The sequence below is a fragment of the Vespa mandarinia genome, chromosome 16 (assembly GCF_050613455.1).
Source record: "Vespa mandarinia isolate Hongniang chromosome 16, ASM5061345v1, whole genome shotgun sequence".
NCBI lineage: Eukaryota > Metazoa > Arthropoda > Insecta > Hymenoptera > Vespidae > Vespa > Vespa mandarinia.
The window spans coordinates 667,501-687,782 of record NC_140825.1 but is presented as its reverse complement, the minus strand read 5'-3'; the positions used below and the strand labels follow the sequence as shown (position 1 = coordinate 687,782).

At 33.5% G+C, this 20,282-nt stretch overlaps 3 protein-coding genes and 1 long non-coding RNA gene across 7 annotated transcripts in view; 2 read left to right on the top strand and 2 right to left on the bottom strand.

Moving 5' to 3' along the window:
* The first annotated feature begins 89 nt into the window (after positions 1-89).
* PlexB (plexin B) lies at positions 90-14,047 on the top strand. 2 transcript variants are annotated; one of them, XR_004838315.2, is made up of 8 exons: positions 90-706; positions 1,684-2,266; positions 2,359-3,278; positions 3,385-3,788; positions 3,910-4,402; positions 4,574-8,332; positions 8,409-8,646; positions 13,969-14,047. XR_004838315.2 is itself a non-coding variant. In XM_035867339.2 (7 exons), the coding sequence occupies exons 2-7, from the start codon at positions 1,879-1,881 to the stop codon at positions 8,514-8,516; spliced, it is 6,072 nt and encodes a 2,023-aa protein (XP_035723232.1). In that variant the 5' UTR covers positions 90-706; positions 1,684-1,878; the 3' UTR covers positions 8,517-10,050. The 2 variants fall into 2 exon arrangements, 1 of the variants encoding a protein (XP_035723232.1); XM_035867339.2 differs by lacking the exon at positions 13,969-14,047 and having other exon boundaries at positions 8,409-10,050.
* Positions 3,643-11,909, bottom strand: LOC118442129 (uncharacterized). Its single transcript, XR_014983124.1, has 3 exons — positions 11,772-11,909; positions 6,207-6,386; positions 3,643-3,776 (listed from the first exon to the last, which is right to left on the bottom strand). It is a non-coding gene; the product is annotated as an uncharacterized LOC118442129 (long non-coding RNA).
* LOC118442125 (integrator complex subunit 12) lies at positions 13,886-15,486 on the bottom strand. Of its 3 annotated transcripts, XM_035867344.2 has the most exons (5): positions 15,353-15,486; positions 15,069-15,249; positions 14,593-14,949; positions 14,408-14,480; positions 13,886-14,340 (listed from the first exon to the last, which is right to left on the bottom strand). In XM_035867344.2, exons 2-5 carry the CDS (start codon positions 15,225-15,227, stop codon positions 14,042-14,044), a joined length of 888 nt encoding a protein of 295 aa, XP_035723237.1. In that variant the 5' UTR covers positions 15,228-15,249; positions 15,353-15,486; the 3' UTR covers positions 13,886-14,041. The 3 variants fall into 3 exon arrangements, with proteins under 3 accessions (XP_035723237.1, XP_035723236.1, XP_035723239.1); XM_035867343.2 differs by having other exon boundaries at positions 15,069-15,480; XM_035867346.2 differs by having other exon boundaries at positions 13,886-14,250; positions 15,069-15,480.
* Positions 15,487-16,443: 957 nt separating this feature from the next.
* Positions 16,444-20,282, top strand: part of lgs (BCL9 domain-containing protein legless) — a 5,638-nt gene continuing 1,799 nt past the window's right edge. Inside the window, exons 1-7 of the mRNA XM_035867341.2 lie at positions 16,444-17,742; positions 17,819-18,057; positions 18,182-18,464; positions 18,564-18,922; positions 18,982-19,432; positions 19,542-19,749; positions 19,858-20,282. The exon at positions 19,858-20,282 is cut by the window's right edge and continues 1,799 nt beyond it. Of these exons, the coding sequence (XP_035723234.2) occupies positions 17,457-17,742; positions 17,819-18,057; positions 18,182-18,464; positions 18,564-18,922; positions 18,982-19,432; positions 19,542-19,749; positions 19,858-20,282 (2,251 nt within the window). The 5' untranslated portion in view covers positions 16,444-17,456. The remainder of the gene's footprint in view (positions 17,743-17,818; positions 18,058-18,181; positions 18,465-18,563; positions 18,923-18,981; positions 19,433-19,541; positions 19,750-19,857) is intronic.

Here is a 20,282-nt window from a genome sequence, read left to right as displayed (position 1 = left end):
ATTAGATTTTAAATCATGATCGTTCACAGGTAATAATTATTAACGTTTAAATAAAACATAGGTAAACATTAAATGTTTTATTGCACGTAATTGTTTTGATAGTTTTAAAAGATTGAACTCTATGTGTCACCCTCGGTCGTAAAAGAAGGGAGAGGAAGGAAGACAAAGAAACAAGATGGTTTCCAATTTGATCCGATGGAAAGCGCTGTAGTAGCGGGACGCGGCGACAAGTGCGACGGGTATCGGTGATTAGGAGGGAAGAAGAGGACAAGAAGAGAGGGCTAAGCCCGTGAAAAAAGGACGAGTGGTAGAAAGAGAAAGGGAGAGGGAGAACAGGAGCGCATGCCGCAGCCACGGCCCCCAACTTGCCCTAAACTCGTGCGAGCAGGCTCTATCGTCGGTCGAATTTTAATGGCGGCTTATTCCGACTCTCTGTTCAGTGTTGTGTTGTGAATCGACGGACACATTGTTCGAATTTACACACGTGCGGACTAGCTGACACGAAGGACCGTAACTTCTTGTCAAATAGAAAAACAAGTTTTCGATTGTGTACGACGGTGTCCCGTCGTAGAAAATATTCGATCGAGATAGAGGCTCACGAGACATGGTGCATATCCGCGATGTGCCGTAGCCGTGGCGACTCACCTCACATCGGATTCTTTCACATTAGAGCTGTTTCGTACGTCTTCACTCTTTCGTGGAAAAGGTAATTCGAGCAAGTACAAAACTCAAATGTGTCTTACGACATTTTCTTTTTGTCTTTTTTTTTTTTTTTCATCTTTTTTTCCGTTCTTTTTTTTCTTTTTTTTTTTACATGTGTCGTGATAATATTAAATGCAAGTGATTGATAATGTAAATTCCCTTCTTTGCGATTCTACACTATCAAAGATTTAAATGTGCAAGCATTTCTTTCTCTTTCTCTGTCTCTCTCTTCCTCTCTCTCTCTCTCTCTTTCTCTCTCTCTTTCTCTCTCTCTCTGCCTTCCCTCCTCCTTTTTTTCTCTCTAGATAGACGTCTTTCTTTTGTTTTTTTTGTTTTTTCCTTTTGTTTTACCTATTAATTTTTTGCCCTCTAATATATCGTATTGTTGTGCGAGGTGATAATCGTATTTCGACAAATGAAGATAATCTATGAATACGCGACAAGTTTTTGTGTTACGGTGGGCGCTAAATTACAAGACACAAGGTCCTTGCCTTTGTGCGAAGACAGTGGCCTTATAGCTGTCAAGAACAGTTCTGCTGGCCACATTAACGAAGGGCGGTGCATGATACGATGTTACCTTAAAAGCGTGAAGCCATCTGCCTTAGCCTGTCATCGATGTCGATTTTATACGAAATCGTATAAAATGTTCCATTCGTTCGAATTATATATTGTCTTTTATAACGCGATTATCATTCGTATTTGTTGCATTTCAGAGATGCATTGATTAATTTATTGGTATGAAACTAATGTAAACATATATTTTGATAAGAAGCTTTTGGGAATTTACATTTATCTTTTGTTAGAACAATGAAATTTAGATTTTTGTGTTGATTAAATAGTTGTTAAAGTGGTAATAAAAAATTAAACTGTCAAGAAAAAATGCAAATAATTGATAATTTTGATTTCTAAATTTAGAATAGGTATAAATTTATGTTCATATTAAAAAACAAAAAAAAAATTTGTATCTTTGCTTTGTTTCAGGGGTACCGGACAGTGAGCACCATGTCGGTACCTGGTCATACATATTGCTGGTAGTAACGTATTCATATAGGCGTTCTACCAGCGGTTATTATACCCTGATTATATCTATTAAGCTTCCTACCCTAGCCTTGCATACGCACAAACGCACACGCCTAGCGTGCGCGCACGTGCTTTGCTAGGTGTCGTATACACACCATGAGATTCCTGGAATATAGAACATTTTCTATTTCATCGATATTTTCACCGTGCTTGCTGCAACCGTCCTTCCATGGATCATTATTTTCGTCCATGTCTGTTGCCACTTGGTTTTTAGTGGTATTGGTAACTGCAGCAATAGACACCCCTGCTAGTACTACCGTGCCACCACAAGAGAATAAATCACCTCACATTACTGCACAGTTTCCTGCAGAAGAAAGTCAACAATATGGATTTTATGCCTTAGATCCAAATACAACGAGAGAAGGTGCCCTAAGATTTAATCATCTAGCCATAGATCCTATGACAAAAAGACTCTATATTGGAGCTGTTAACAGGCTTTTACAGCTTGATTCCAACCTTAAGCTTGAAGAACATGTTTCAACAGGTCAGTTCCTATATAACATGCCTTCTTACGTCTAAGAGATTAGCTATGGATTTCAGAGCTTTTAATTTGTTTTTTTTTTTTTGTATGTTTAGGACCAATATTGGATAATCCCCAGTGTCATGCCACAGGCTGCTCTTCAAGAGATACAACTACGCTAATGAATAATGTAAACAAGCTTCTTATTGCTGACCTTGAATCACGGACCTTAATTGCATGTGGTTCTCTTCGTCAAGGTGCTTGTGAAAAGTACAAAATGTCGAACATATCTATCAAGCCAGAGTTTATTCCTCTCAGTGTAGCAGCTAACGATGAAACATCTTCTACATATGCTTTCATTGGTCAAAGTTACAATCCATGGGGAAAGACAAATATTCTGTATGTAGGTACAACGTTTACCAATAGAGGAGACTATCGTCATGACGTACCTGCCATTTCGAGCAGAAATCTTCGTAATTTAGAATTTGCAGAATTTTCATTTAACAAACAATCGATAGTATACATCGATGTTAAATATAGAGATCATTTTTTAGTCAAATATGTTTATGGGTTTAATGCAAGTGATTATGCATACTTTGTATTAGTACAGAAACAATCTTATCTTCCTGAACAAGAAGAATTGGGATATACATCTAGATTGGCAAGGATTTGTATAAGTGATCAAAATTATGATAGTTATACGGAAGTGACTTTACAATGTATGGTAGATTTAGGAGATGGAAAGCAACATCTTTATAATTTGGTACAAGATGCTAAAGTAGCATCAGCAGGAAGCGATTTAGCTATGCAACTTGGGATATCTGTTGGTGATCCTGTGTTTGTTTCTGTGTTTTCTCCGAGTAAAGGTATCACAAACGAACCTCTATCTCGTTCAGCAGTTTGTATTTACAGTCTACAAGATATTGAGACGAAATTTAACGAGAACATTCATATGTGTTTCAATGGTACTATTAAGTATCGCAACATGGGTTACGTGAGTGGTCCGATACAAGATGGAAAATGCCCTTCGGCCGGTGTAAGTATACGTGGATTTGTGCATCGTGCGTATGTACAAGTTCATATTTTAACGTAATTTTTACACATATACACACATTTTGTATACATAAATTTTCATATTACAGAACACTGGGAATATCCTTAATTTTTGTGAAGTGGGCTTGAAAATTTCTGGCGTGTCACCTATTGTAAGTCAAGCAATTTTACATTTTCCTGATACATTTGTGACTTCTGTGACTGTAGCAAATACAGAAAGTCATACAATAGCATTTTTTGGAACTGATGACGGTATATTAAAGAAAGTTTTGCTTTCTGCTACTGAAGCTTTTGTTTATGAAAGCATTGTAATTGATAAAGGTCAAAAATTATTACCTGATACAGCAATCTCACCCGATGGGGAATATATATATGTATTGTCAACTTCAAGAATCTCAAAAGTCAAAGTGGAGCACTGTAATAGTTACACTAATTGCAGTAGCTGTCTTGATGCAAAAGACCCTTATTGCGGTTGGTGTTCCTTAGAAAAAAGGTAAATACAAATGTTATATTTACTTACTAATACACTTTGTTTCAAATAAAATAATTTAATAATTTACATAAAAAAAGAAAACTGTTTAAATTGCTCAATTTTTTATGTTTATTTCATGTAGGTGTACGGTAAGAGGTGACTGTCAGAAAGCAAGTCATAGTAGCCCAAGATGGTTATCCTTAGGCACTGGTCAACAGTGTATTGATTTTGAACAAGTCTTTCCTGATCATTTACCTATCAATCAGATGATTACGGTTCAGTTAACAATTAGAACATTGCCTGAATTACCAGCAGGTGCCAATTACAAGTGCGTTTTTGGCAATGCAGAACCAATTGATGCATTGATGACTGGCTTTGGTCTTTCCTGTCCTACACCACCCATTTCTGAGAGGCCTAATATACTTGATGGAACTGATCATGTTCTCGTGCCATTGTCCGTACGTTCAAGCGAAACCAATAAGGATTTCGTTTCTCGAAACTTTGCATTTTTTGATTGCTCTAGACATACTGTATGTACTGAGTGTGTCAAATCTCAATGGGCATGCAGTTGGTGTGTATATGATAATAAATGTACACACAATACAAGTTGCCAAGGTATAATATCAGGAGAAAATGTAAGTGTATTATGACGTTATTGATATATATATATGTATTTTTTTTTTATTTTTTTATTTTTTTATTTTTTTATTTTTTTATTTTTAGAATCAATTTTAATATGTTGAAACTCTTATTTATTTATTTATCTTTTTTCTTTTTTGTTTATCTTTTTATTTTTTTGTTTATAGAATCAAGCACATCTTGCTGCACATGGAGCTCAGTATTGCCCTAGATTCATACCACAAAAGGAACCTTTGATGTTGCCAAACAGTGTACCTAAAGAAATCATTTTAGAAGTTGAAAATTTACCACACCCACAAGTAGGGCACAGTGGTTTTCAGTGTATCGTTACGATAGAAGGAGCTAATTTAAAAGTTCAAGCAAGAGTTGACAGCAATCGTTTTATAGTTTGTGACAAAACTGTTTATTCTTACGAAGCATTCACGGGAAAATATAAAGCCGAAGTGACCGTTGTTTGGAATACCAATCATTATGTAGATCAGACTAAAATAATTCTTTATAAATGTGAAGTACTTGGATCGCATAGGGAACATGCAGACTGTTCGCTCTGTCTAACGAGAGATCCTCGATTTGAATGTACATGGTGTGGAAATAGTTGTGTGTATAAACATTCTTGTTTACATTCACCATTTGCAGAATGTCCAAAGCCAAGAATAGATATGATCAAACCCCTAAGCGGGCCAATTGAAGGTGGTACATTAGTTACCATAGAAGGGAGTAATTTAGGATTAAAGAAAAGTGACGTTGAAGGGAAAATACATATTGGCGAAACCCCATGTACCTTGGTAGATTATGAAGTGTCCGTTCGTATTGTCTGTCGAACAGGACGACATGAAGCAACAGATACAGCTTCCGTTGTTGTCGGTAATGACGCTGGATTTACAGAAAGTGCAGTGTTGTTTAATTACAAGGACATACGCCTGACTGGTATTTATCCATCTGTTGGCCCACAAAGTGGCGGTACACAGCTTGCCATTACTGGTATGTATTTAAATATTGGGAGTACGATATCTGCGTATTTGGACGAATTACCGTGTCATGTGAATGCAACGCAAGCAAGTAGTACTAGATTGACTTGCGTTACAAGTAAATCTGGTCGTGTCAGGAGGATTCACAAGTTAACTTTATCCATCGATGGAGCAAATCGTACATTAGTAAATAATCCATTCAATTATACACACGATCCTACCATAATGGAGATCAAACCATTGAAAAGCTTTGCTTCTGGTGGGCGAATGATAACCGTACATGGCACAAATTTGGATACCATCCAAAAGCCAGAAATGGAAGTTTATTTTGATACCGAACCTACACCAGTAAATCGTACCGTTTGTACGGTATTAAATCCAACACAAATGGAATGTCCAAGTCCTAGCGTTGCTGGAAGATTCGTATCTCTTCATCGTAACGAACGTACGGCAACAGGTAGTCATACTATTTCACATTCAATAAGGCTTAAAGAATCTCAATTATCCTTTAAAATTGCATTTATTATGGACAACGTGGAAATTGTTCGAGACTTAGAAAAGCATTTTCAAAGTCTCAGAAATCGATTATTATACGTCGAGGATCCGAAGTTTTTTCCATTTCCACGTAATGTTAAGTTGTACAAAGGGGATACGTTAGTTATTGAAGGAGAAAATCTTAATTACGCAAGCGACGAATCCGATGTAAATGTTACCGTGGGTATGATGCCATGTAACGTTACTTCGCTTGCTTTGTCTCAATTGGTCTGCACACCGCCGGATCAACAGCCCGATCATACAGATGAGCTTGGAATAAAAACAGAAAATGGTTTACCTTTGGTTGTGGTACGTGTCGGCAGGAGTTTACGATTTCCTATTGGATATCTTCATTATGAAGTTATCAAGTCCTATCCTATACCACCGGAAGCAATTGCAGGTATCGCTGCTGGTACTTTTGGTCTTATATTCTTATTCGTTTTGGTCTTGGTCATTTATAGAAGAAAAAGTACGCAAGCTGAAAGAGAATATAAAAGGATTCAGATACAGATGGATACTCTCGAAAGTAACGTTAGAATGGAATGTAAACAAGCATTTGCTGAATTGCAAACCGACATGACGGATCTAACAGCAGATCTCGAATCGTCCGGCATACCGACGCTCGACCATAAGAATTACATTATGAAAGTCTTTTTCCCTGGGGTTATAGATCATCCGATATTGAATGATCCACGATCACGCAGCAATGTATCTCGCACAAATTATGACGCTGCAATGGTGCAATTTGAGCAACTTATTAATAATAAATACTTTGTATTAACATTCATTGAAACTTTAGAGGCACAAAAAGACTTCAATATTAGAGACAAAGTTAACGTCGCTTCATTATTGATGGTAGTATTAATGGGCAAAATGGAATATGCAACTGATATACTTATGAATTTATTACTTAGACTGATCGAAAAAGCAGTTAATACAAAGCATCCGCAACTTATGTTAAGGAGGACAGAATCTGTAGTAGAAAAAATGCTTACAAATTGGATGGCACTTTGTATGTATAATTATTTGAAAGATTACGCAGGTTCATCGTTATTTTTATTATTCAAAGCTATAAAACATCAAATAGAGAAAGGTCCTGTGGACGTTATAACGCACGACGCACGTTATTCATTGTCCGAGGAAAGACTTTTACGAGAACAAATTGAGCACAGCGTTGTGACTTTGCATGTTGTACAAGATGATTTGGATGAAAAAATTCAATGCAAAGTTTTAGATTGTGACACGATAAGTCAAGTGAAATCTAAAATTCTAGATGCTCTTTACAAGAATACTCCTTTTTCGTTAAAGCCGTCCGTTCACGATGTAGATCTAGAATGGAGACACGGCCGCGGTGGCCATTTAACACTTCAAGATGAAGATCTGACTACCAAGTGTAGCGGCGAATGGAAGAAGATAAATACATTAGCTCATTATGGCGTTAAGGAATCTGCAGTAATGTCTCTTATTCCTAGACAAAATGATGGCTTTCCTGTTCCTTGTAAACTACCGTGTCACGCATGCAAGCCATCCCATTATCATCATCAACAACAACCGATTCATCATCATGGCCATCATCACCATTTACATCGACATGCAAATCATTGTTCGTCCACTCACCTTCCATCTGCACCAAATCACAGCTTAATAAGTCCTATAATGTATAATCATCCTGTTAGCGGCTGTTATTTCGATTCTCAACATTCACCCCCGATAATAACGGCAAATGGTGATGTTGAGAGTGGACACGGGGGTAATCAACGATTATACCATTTGGTGAGGCCTATAGAAGAAGTACATTACCCTCCTGGAATGGGTTTCACGAGTAATAAACACCATCATCCTGAACGAACCCACAAAGCCATTCCCGAAATATTCTTAACGAGATTGCTTTCAACGAAAGGCACTGTCCAAAAGTTCGTTGACGACTTTCTTAATACGATATTGACAGCTAATGAAGCACTGCCTAGTGCTGTTAAATGGTTATTTGACCTGTTGGACGAAGCTGCCAAACAACATGGTATTGTAGATCCAGAAGTGGCACACGCGTGGAAATCCAATAGTTTGCCATTAAGATTTTGGGTGAATTTTATTAAAAATCCAGATTTCATGTTCGATATAAACAAGTCTACGACAGTCGACTCGAGCCTTTCTGTAATAGCACAGACATTTATGGATTCATGTTCCATGACAGAACACAGATTAGGCAAAGATTCTCCGTCGAATAAATTACTTTTTGCCAAGGATATACCACATTATAGAGAAAAGGTCGGTCGTTTCTATATGGATGTACAGATGCTGCCACAAATTACAGATCAGGAAATGTCTAGTGCCATGCAACAATTGAGTGCATCTCATGCAAATGAATTTGACGTAATTGTAGCATTGAGAGAACTGTACATTTATGTCAGCAAGTATTATGAACAAGTTAGTAAAACTTTCATGTTTTCTCAACAGGTATTATATTTCTATCTACACAATATTATATGTGCATTTACTTCAGATTTTAGAGGCCTTGGAGACAGACGCAGGCTGTCGCAAATTACACCTAGCACATAAACTAGAAAATGTAGCGTGCACGCTCCAAGGAGAAGAGACTAGTGCCTGCTGACACAACCTCCTACCTTCCATCCCAGGACCTATCGACCTCTCCAGAAACACTGACTAGTGCCTCCACTTCATGAATCAGATACACCTCGTTACATATGTACAAATATACACGCCATGTGCATAACAATGCCGTAAGTATGTGTGATTTTGCTAAGGATAGCCACGTGATAGTGCACGGGATGTCATAATCCTGTTGCAGTGTTTTGTTTGTGTCATTAAATGCACTGGCGAACATGCATAGATATTAACAAGCAGTATTGGCAATTTTAATCCTTAAACCTAACTTGTAATATAATATAGAGGTAATTTAAAATGATAAATTGAATGCCTACTGTAAAATATATTGATGAGACGAGCGACTGAAATACTCATTTGAATCTCAATGATAGTATGTGTGATATATTGCATGTAAAACTTTCGCACTAGAGATCTTGGCTACTCAAAGATATTGTGCTATAGTACATAAAAATACATAGGTTTAAGGATTAGAGATGCAAATTAATTAATGTGATTATTCATTAGAAAGTGAATGTGACTTTTAAATTCTGACTAAGTGAATATCTATGCATTTATAAATAGAACAAAACGTATATATACAACACACAAATAATACGTGCAAGAAGAGAACAAGTGAAAAAGCCATTGTGTCCACCAGACTGTCTGTACGAAAGGTGTACGGCAGCGAGTAGTCTGTGATCCGAGCACGAGTGGCTATGCCTACTATCTTCATTACGATATATAATTATTAATATGTTATATATAAATATATATATATATAAATATATATATACACATGAAAAATATATAAAGCAAAAATCACGCAACACACACTTTCATGGATTGTAGTGAGCTAGCTAGAGAGGGACTATATATGTATTATAAGTTGAAGGGTTAAATGCTCTGTTGAAAGAGGCAAAATAAGAGATAATATTAAATTAAGACGATTAAAATAACTTTAGCGAAAAATTAAATGATAAAGAGTTATGTGAGCAGCTCAGTCAGTTTAGGCCTATCTACTTTTATTACGTAAAAACGTCTTTATTACACATTGTTTAGAATTCATATTTTGTTCATACTTGTTTTAGGCAATCATATGGATATGAAATATCGTTGTTGTGTAATTTGCAATCGTCGTTTTCAGGAAGAAAAAAAAATCAGTAAGATCATCATCATTGTCATGGTTTATTTTATTCTAATAATACGTGTGTGGCCAAGATAAAAAAGAGACTATAGCGAACAAATCTTGACCACATATGTGTGAAATTTTTATTATTACAATTACGAGTCATTATTGTCATTATTACTGCTACTATTATATTATCATCTCTATCATTACTACATTACTATTCATACTACTACTACTACTACTATTATTGCTACTATTACTATTACTATTACTACTACTATTACTTATATACATATTATTATTAACACTGATCATTCAATAATGATGATTCTTATCGTATATTATTAAGAGGAACCGTATAACAAATGCAAAAAAAATGTTTTATATGATTGGATATACATAATATACACACGCAATATTTTTTTTTTTTTTTTTTTTTTTTTTTTTTTTGTTCTATTTCTTTTTTTTCCATCATCAGATTAGGAGAGACAACAACAGTATTGAACAAAATGTGTATATTTGTCAAGAAGCACTTTTCATCTATTTTACGAGACGTAAAGAAGAAAGTCACTGATGCAAATGCATCAAAGACAATTTTGTCGTTTACAACGACATTTACATAGTATTCCTTTATAAATGCATTTTATGTTTAGTTAATATAAGACTGGCTCATTTTTTAAGTCACATTCTTGAGATGATCGTTATTCATCTCACACATGTATTATTCCGAACAAAAGAAAGAATTTAATCAATTCAGCGCGCACTGCCAAGGCTCTTTATGCGCTACATTATAAATTCTCGATCGGTTTAACAAGAAATACGTATTTAAAGTGTTACTCAGATCGAATTAAAAAAATAAAAAAAGAACGAGAAAAGAAAGAGCAGCTGATGTTCTGTCGATGTAGGCCTAGGGAATCTGGGGACAAAAATCACTCTCTTGTACTTAACAATCCTCTTCCTTGTATTTCAATTAATCTTAAGTCTCCAGAATCCCTCCCCTGCGACATTAATTCATATTATCTCACTCTATTATATGTATTGTATTTATTTATATTACAGACTAACTCTTTCTCTATTATTGAAATGTGCGTTAATCTGTACACAACATCAACATTTTTTCGCATAATTCTTTTTATGTCTCTCTGTGAGTATTTGTATCAAATTGAGTGCAAGATTGTATTGTATGTATGTATACACTTTTTTATAGTTTTTTTATTTTTTTTTTATTTTTTTATTTTTTTTTTTTTTAAATTTTTATATATATACATATATATATATATATATATATATATATATATATATATATATATGTATTAAGTTCTATTCTCGAGACGAAACTAACTCGAATTTCTACACAAAAATGTTATTGTGAAAATACGAGAGTATCGTTAGTATTATTTTTGTAAACACATACATACATTCGTATAAAGAAATGAGATGTATGATCCTCGTTCGCGAAAATATTGTAAAAACAAACGCGATATATGTGACATACATTTAAAACGTTAGTGTTAACATGAAATTGAATTTCGATACAAGATATGATATTTAATATTTTCTAACACGTAGTAATTTTTCTTTTTTTTATAATTTATTTTTTTTTTCTTTTTTAACTCCAAATAGATCTGAACTTTTAATTAACAAATGGACGACCAAATTATATGGTATTTGTACTAGAAGAAAAAAAAAGCGTTTCGTTTTTATTTTTACTTTATTTTTTAAAATCGTGTATATATATAATATATTGACACATAAACCGTCTATACTTATGTAGTACTAGTTTATATAAAAATCAACGATTTACCAACGCGCATTATATGACTATATTGTAAACGTACAATTTTATGGATAAAATGTCCATAAATATTAACTCTTTATCTGCCCTAACCTAAGTAAACGAATAAAGGAAAAATAATGATGATAGTTTAGTAATGATGATCTAATGCGATGATAAGATTATCGCTTACGAAAATAAAATAAAATAAAAAAATCAAAGAGCGTCCCTTTTTTTACAACGCTCGTTAGAAATAGTATGAATATATATTTTTCATTCCTTAATGATGAATTAAAAAAAAAAACAAGAAAAAAAAACAAAAAAATGAAAACAAAAAAATAAACATTATTACTTACTTTGGTGTGTGGCAGGTAATGCGTTAAAAAAAACTTTCAAAGAAGCGAATACGATTAATATTTTGTTGGTTTAAAAATGACAAATAAATTTGTAATAAATAGGAATAATGACTGTTCGTTGTAGTATGGCTTTTGGAATGTGACTTTCAACAACCTTAAATGCATTTTTATTGCTTTATTCGCTTAACTGCAAAAACAATATATTTAGATTTATTATTAACTCGTAATTATACCAATATTAGCTTTTGGTACAAAAGATTCAATTTTGCCGCGTAATATATCATAGAGGTTATAAAAACTAAAACTTTTTCTAATCGTGAAGATATGTTATCAAGTTTTTTAATTAAAAAAATAAAGCGTACGCTTGTATGGATTGATACATGAAATAATTTAATATATAAAAGGTAATTCATTAAATATATATAACTCTTAACTTGACACACTTTTTTGAATCGCATTTTTTTCTTAATTTTTTTTTCTATTTAAAAACTTGTGAATATATATATATATATATATATATATATATATATATATTTATTTATTTAGAAACGTACAGATTAACGTACATGGATAAAAATACGCGTGTAAGCGTATTTAATGAAAAAAAAAAATAATAAAAATAAAAAATGTGTCTCCTCGTTACTATCAGAATTAACGAGATATCATTTCATTGGCATGAAACGAAAAGTATTCGTTACATGGTCGTTCTTTTAAACACAAAAAAAAGAAAGACGTTTAACATTCGTGAAAAAAGATCTGCAATGCGGCATTAAAATATTATTCATAAAAATCGACTGGGACGTTGAACAGATTTATGGATAGTATTAGATGCTAGATTAAATATTTCATGTATGTACAATAATTTGCAAAAAAAATCCCAATTGCGCTGCGAATGAGATTCGCGCCTATGTATGCAAACTGGATAACATCTTAACCAGAAAAGAGAAAAGGAAAAAGATAAAATAGAATAATCGTCGGAGAGAAATTTTGGATAATTTTCTTATTATATGTGCGACAGTCAACTCCATCCATCTGAAAAGCTTGTCAATTCAGCATTCAACGTATGTATTATAATGTAATTGACTGAGAAGGTTCGATGATGAAGATATCGTGAGCCCAATTAGTGTATCATGCTTCGTAGTATAGAGAAAAAAAAGAAACCGAGGATCATGTCGAATTAAGATTACTCTTTGTTAAGCTTCATGAAGGATGGGGATGGGAGGGTAATTATTCCTGGTAATAAATATCTCTCTCTGTATATGTACGGTTGGGAATTATGATGTACGCGGTGTGTAAAAGAATCGTGGATTCCAATACGTTTTTTGCTTGGAAAGAAAGAAAGAAAGCGACATTCTCCTTTGTCCTTTAGGTAATCTGCCTGTTAAGAATGTATGAATGCAATTCATTTTAAATCGCGCGCGTTTATTGCGTCGCGGCTCTACGTACGTGTGAATACATATATGTGTGTGTGCGCGCGCGTGCCAATTGTATCCTTTATAAGGCTCCTCCTCCCCCCTGTCCTCATCAATGTAAATAATATTCAACTCCTCCCCATCCTGCAAATGAATAGATTGTAAGTTACACTTGAGAACGAAATGACTCTTGCCAAATTTTCAATGGGACGTAGGAACAAAGAAGTAAGCATTTGAAGAATCGCGAAAATATATTGGTATTATAATTGACGTCGTCTCATTTTTCTTTGTATATTTTCCATCCTATTGAGATAGTAAATATTATATATAATACAAATTTCTATTTAATTTTAGTAAAAAATTTTTTATATATAGTACGTACAATGTAATAGATGTACAATCATGGATTAACAAATTATACTTTCTTCACTATAATGTACTAAACTTATCTAAAATTTTATATGTATATATATATATATATATATATATATATATATATATATACATACATACATATATAAATTTTACATTAAAAACTTATTGTCATAGATTTATGTTGTGCGAAGGATAAAATCATATTTACATCATTAATCATAATGTAAGTTATTACATTTATAAATATTTGTTAGGTACTATTTATTTTATATATAAATTCAAGTGAATTTTATTTATAATATTAAAAACTTATTGGTCCTATATATATATATTTATATCAAGAAGATTTGATATTCTTTTATGTTTTACTTAATAAAAAAAATGTTATTACATTTTATACATTGAACTAGGCAAACAACTGGCTACCATGTCAATCGATTTCATATTTAAGGTAGGATGTTATCTGTAATGAAATTAAACATCTCACTCCACTCCTGATTTAATTTTGTACATTACAGATTTTTCCTGAGAAGATTTCCCTGAAGAACTCGCTGGTGAAGCAGAAGAGGAATTTTTGGAATTTGCATTGTTGTTTGTACTACGCTTCTCTTGTTTTGCCTTTTTCATCATATCCTTCAATCTCCTATCTGCACTAATGATATGAATGTTCGGTATGATCTTCGGACCACCACCTATGCCAGATGGAAAACTATTTCTATTAATAGGTTGTGATTGATTTACATTATTTGATGATGATTTGTATTTTTCTGAGTGCTTCGAGCCTAAAGAAAATGAAATGATAACATAATGGTATTTTATGTACTGAATATCATGTACTACTGTACTTACTTGAATTAGGTTTCTTTTGCTCTTTGGATTTACTCTCTATTACAGTCTTTGGTGAGCTTCTTTCTTTTGGTGTCTAAAATAGATTATAATGAAAGCATTAAGGTTCTCTATGTATATATCTGTGCATTTAAATTTTGCATTTGTGCAAATTGCAAATGCAACATAATATGGTTGAATACACACACCTGAGATTTTGTACAGTTTGAACAATACCACACTAGTCTTGGAACATCTATTTGCGAATCTAATATATGTGGAACGTGACATTCTTGATGATACAAAGAATGACATTCTACGCATTCAACAAGTCTGTTTCTCGCTCCAACATCCATTCCTTTACAAATTACACAAGTTAAGTCGTCTTCTAAAATTTCTAATGCTAATGTGTCATCAGATTGAATAATCTCTGGAGGAGTATCCCGTGCTGGTAAATTAACTGGAGAACTGTTTTTACTTGATTTACTCGAATGTTTAGAACTTTTACTCTTTTTACTGCTGCTACTACTACTGTGATCACTCAATACTGGTTCTTCCATCATATACTAAATAACAAATAAAAGTTATTGTTACACCATAATACTTTATCATATTGATAAATCACACACACACACACACACACACACACATATATATATATATATATATATATATATATATATACCTTTTTGTGCAACACATTAGAAAGCATTTTAGATGGGCCATACTTCTGTTTAATTATTTCATCTAAAAGCGCCCTTAACTGTTCAGCAGAATCTTTATTTGTAGAATGTAAAAGTCTTAACCCTTGTGTAAATTGAGGATCTAATTCTAATTGTGACATTTTGTAATTAATATATATTAATCTGTAAAAAAATATCATTTGAAAAATTTCAAAGGTTATGTACGTTTTACAATGGAATTATTTCAATTATTTGGTAACATTTGTTTGATTTCTTTTTATATTACATGTTTTTAATCGATTTTAATTTTTATTCAATATGATCGAAGCACTATTTTCTTTAAATGACTATAATTTTTTAGAAGAAACTTATGTACAATGTATAGACTTAAGTAGCTTTGTGTATACGTCCATATTGAATTCAATGAAACAATGATTGAATATATGTAAATAAAAATATATATAAAATCGATTCTATATGTATAAATAAATGTATATATATATATATTATATATATATGTATACATCTCGTTAATTTTTTTTTTATTGCAAGAAGTTTTATTAATTTGAAGGTTATTATTAGAATTCAAGAAAAAATGTTTTTAATTTATTTTTCTATGGATTAAATTACAATTTAAATTAACCTATAATTATGATACATTTAAATATTTCTCTTATCATTTAAAATTTTTTATCATTAAACAATTTTCTTATCATTTGCTGAGAAATTGTAATAATTTAAATATTTTCTGAACATTTTTAAAAAAGCCGCCTTAAAATAGAAAAGTAAAAAAAGAACACGTGCGTAGGCGGCAGCACTTTAGAATAAGATATTTATATGTTGGCAATACTACTATAAGAAATTCAGAGAAGGAATGATTATGTTCAAAATATTTTTTTAATAATGTAAGTTTGTAACATAAGACGTATGATATATTATTGTATCAACAGTAAGAATATATAGTAACATTAATTTAAACGGAAAAAATAGCCAGAGTGAAAATACATGCTAAATATGAATCAGTATATTTATATATTTCTAATCAAAACGATTAGAAACTTGTAAAATCTCGACTCAAACGTATATATATGTGTATATATATATACATATATATATATATATATATGTATATATATATATACACTTTAACTGTTAATTTTGTTTCGGAAGCTCGATTAATTCTATAATTAGACGTTGTTTCAATTAAAAACAAAATAATTAAATAAGAGTGAGAAAAATGCGAAATGAAAAATAAAAAGAAAGTCAGTCTATTAATGAAGTTATGTTGAAATTCAATCGACGTAGCGTAGTAAAATAATAATATCGGAACTAGTTGCGTAGCTAGAAATAATCTTTACATAAAAGTAGACACTGTTATATGAAATAGAAATCAGCATTAAGGATATGGACGATAAAGTGCGTAGGTGATAATATTGCTCGAGCCGGCCCTGATCTCATGTATTCCAAATTTAATTTCACAGCTTTGATCCGTGTGAAATAAATGTAACGTTCCGATTGTGAAGATCATAAAAATTAATCCTCTCTGTTGCTACGGAGGATATGCAGGGGCATGGAATCGAGAAGTAACACATGGGATAAAGGTTGGAAGCAGGTGAAAATATAACCAAAGAAAGACCAAAATAATAGCCGTGTAAGTGAGCAAGTGTATAAGGAACAAGTCAGGTACGGCTATGCACTTTTTCCGTCTTCCTTTATCCAACGAAGACGCAGAAGAACTTCCTTGTCCGAAGTGCATTAAAAGGCTGTCTAACTTCAACGGGCAGTTGGCAGCCGTGCGTAAAAGAAATAAATAATCAAAGCGACCATGAAGTGACAAATAAAGTTGAAGAACAATGCTCGAAAATATCGCGAGAGAAATTGTGTAAAGCGTGTATTAGACTTATTCGTATGTTTTCGACAGGTCTTCCGCGATGTAACGTGGTGTATCCTACTATATAATAATTGAAGGTGCGTTATGTATTTGCTGTGGAATCGAGGCTGACATTTGGATATTTTCCTACTTTCAATATCTCTATGATATTGGTCCTTTAGCTTTGCATACTCGTATCGGTTGTATTCTTACAACAAGAATCGAGTTCTATGTCGTGGAACCTCTACGTAGGTTTAATTAATTAAATGACTAAAAACGTTCGAATTTTGTATTCGTCGAAATACGTTCTACCGGGAAGTAGGAACTTCACGGCCATGCTTTACTCGAGGGTAATATCTCGAGATACTTATTAAGCACAGACTTCTGCAAAACTGGTGAATGTTTTTCCATTGATAACCTCAATTTTTCCGCACTCTGCGGATGGTAGTGGCCATGCATCTGGTCCTTATATTGTCTACCAACGTCTGACATTATAGTTATTATACGCAAGACTTTAAACATGAAAACAGAGAAAAAACCAAGTGAGCCAAGTTGCGTACCTACAACAGTTGTCAAGGAGGAACCAGATACAGATTCTGTCAAGATTAAGGAAGAAGGTACAGGTGGTAATAACGAGGATGCTTCTGGTGAAGATACAACAGAGTGTCCAAGAGATCCTTGTTTGGATCCGACCAGTGGGGATGGAACAATGTCTGTTGAGAATCAAAGTAGTAATGGAAATCAACCAATTTTAAATTCTGTGAAGCAAGAAGGCGATCACAATAATCCAGCTGAAGATTTGCCAGGTATTATGTAATGATCTGAAAATGTGACAGTCTTATAGATATCTCTATACTAAACAAAATATCATTGCTTTATTAGATTGCAGCGGAAATGTGATTACTACCGATGGAATACAACCACTTGTTAGCAATGTTCTTGGAAAGCAAATAGGTACTAGTACGAGTAGTGGAGAAGCTCAATATATGCAACAGCAAAGTCAAATCTTTGTCTTCTCTACGGCATTAGCTAATAAAAGTGCAGAAGCAGTGTTACAAGGACAATATCCCTCTATCATTGCTTATCATTGTGCGCAACCAGGCACAAAAAAATATTTGGAGGTATTGTATATATTTTACTACTAATGTTCTTTATATTCAATCACGAGTTTCTTGTCTTATATATACATTTTATGATATATGGAATATATACATATATAAATTTATATATATATGTCATCCATAGAAGCATCCAAATAAGATGAATCAATTTCGACAAAATCCAGCACAATGGTTAAACAATCTTGCAATGATGAAACAAAAAAATCATCAAGGTAGTTCAACTACTACTTTTCCAACTGAACAACCTCCCGATCTACCAGCTCTTGATCCAAATACTCCACAGTTTTGGAACGAACCTAATATACGTAACTTAAATGGTGGCAATTCTCTTGGAAATTCAGAGCCATCGTTAGATGATACAAATATAGATGTGCCTTGCCTAGTGCCGAATTCACCCAGTAATTCAGGTAATTTTCACATTTAAATAATCCTACCACATTAAGCAAAAAAATAAAAATCTTATATAGTGTTATTATATTATATTCTTAATGAATTTTGTATTTTAGCTAATCCTCAACCATCTAATAATGCAACAATGGGACACAGTCCAAGTTTGCTAAGTGGTACTACAAGCCCAGGTCCAGGGAATTTACAACCATCGTTACAGGGTGTTAAGGTGCCAGATGAGAATCTAACACCACAACAAAGGCAACATAGAGAAGTTCAATTGGCAACTATAAGAAAAATGCAGATGATGTTATTTCCTGAACATAAAGAAGATTCTTCAAATGCATTAGATGGTACTCAAGGAACACCAGTATCATCGTGTCCTCAAACAAATGTCCCATCTGTTGTACCAACTCAATGTCCTCCTAGTATGGATTGGCATAAGTTACAACATCAATTTCTAGATGGAAAAAATAAGGTAAATATTTTTTATTAAAAATATTCATACGCAAATAGCTTAAATTATTTCTGTTGTAGGCAAGTGTTGGTAGTCCTAATGCTGTTCCATTACGTGGAGCTAATATGGTTGGAGTTCCACGTAGTCAAGGACCACCACCACCATACCATCAAACAACACGATCTGCGAGTGTACCAATTGCAATTCAAAGTCCAAATCCATCTTCTCCTAACAATCCCACTAGTAATTTATCATTACCATCACCTCGTGCAAGCTCAGCCTTGAATTCGCCGGCTGATTGTAACAGACAATTTCAACTTGGTAATCAAAGAACTGGACATCTGCCAGGACAAAGTCCGACCAGTCAAGATTCTCCAAATCCCACAGTTGGTTCGAATGCGGTGTCGACTGCACGACTAAATCATAGCAATCCGGGAACACCAGTTTCTCATTCTCATATTATTGCCCTCAGTCCTAGTGCTCCTCAAAAGGATACTTCTCTTGACTTTCCTACGAGTCAGCCACCAAATGGTAAGTTATTTCGAATTTATAATCATAATTAAGCCATTTAAAATGTACTTCAATTAACGTTAATCCCTCTTCACGAATCAGCAATTGTTTTTTCTTTGTCTGAATTTAGTGGATGGAATGTTTTGTCGAACATTACAATCATTAGCTCAGCAAAAACAACAGCATAGTGGAACAGTGAATGCAGCAGGTGTAAAAGAAGCAAATCTCATGCCTGTACCTAGTCCTCAACAAATTCAGTATTACAACACATTTGAGGGACAAGAATTAACTATACAAAAGCAAGCTAATACCAGTCTTAAAGAAGGCAATTTGTCTGCGTAAGTTTAGAATCGTATTGTATTGAATGTGCCTTTTTTGCAAAATCTTAATTTTAGTATGATTTACTTTTTATTCTCAATGTTAATAACAAATATTATTTATTTTAGAAATAGTGGTAACAATACAGAAATATCAAATAGGATATTATCAGGAAACATGGATAACAACAACCAATTTCCAGCACGAACAGAAGCTGCAAGTCCAGTTCAAATGGATAGTATGAATAGAGGTTTTACAGGCTCCTTACACAGTCCTCATACACCGCATACACCACATACTCCTGGAAGTGGTGCTCCCCATACTCCTGCAGATCCAGCGAAACCGGGAAATAAATCGAGTGCTAGTGCTCAAAGTAGTCCTGCGCCGCATAATACAAGTGTATCAGATAGTATGGGACCACCACGAGCTGTTCAAGCATCACCTACGACAAAACCTGACACATCACCTCCTTTGACTAAAGATAATCAACAACAGCAACAACAACCGCAATCTCAGCAGCCACAATCGCAACAACAGCAGCAGCAGCAACAGC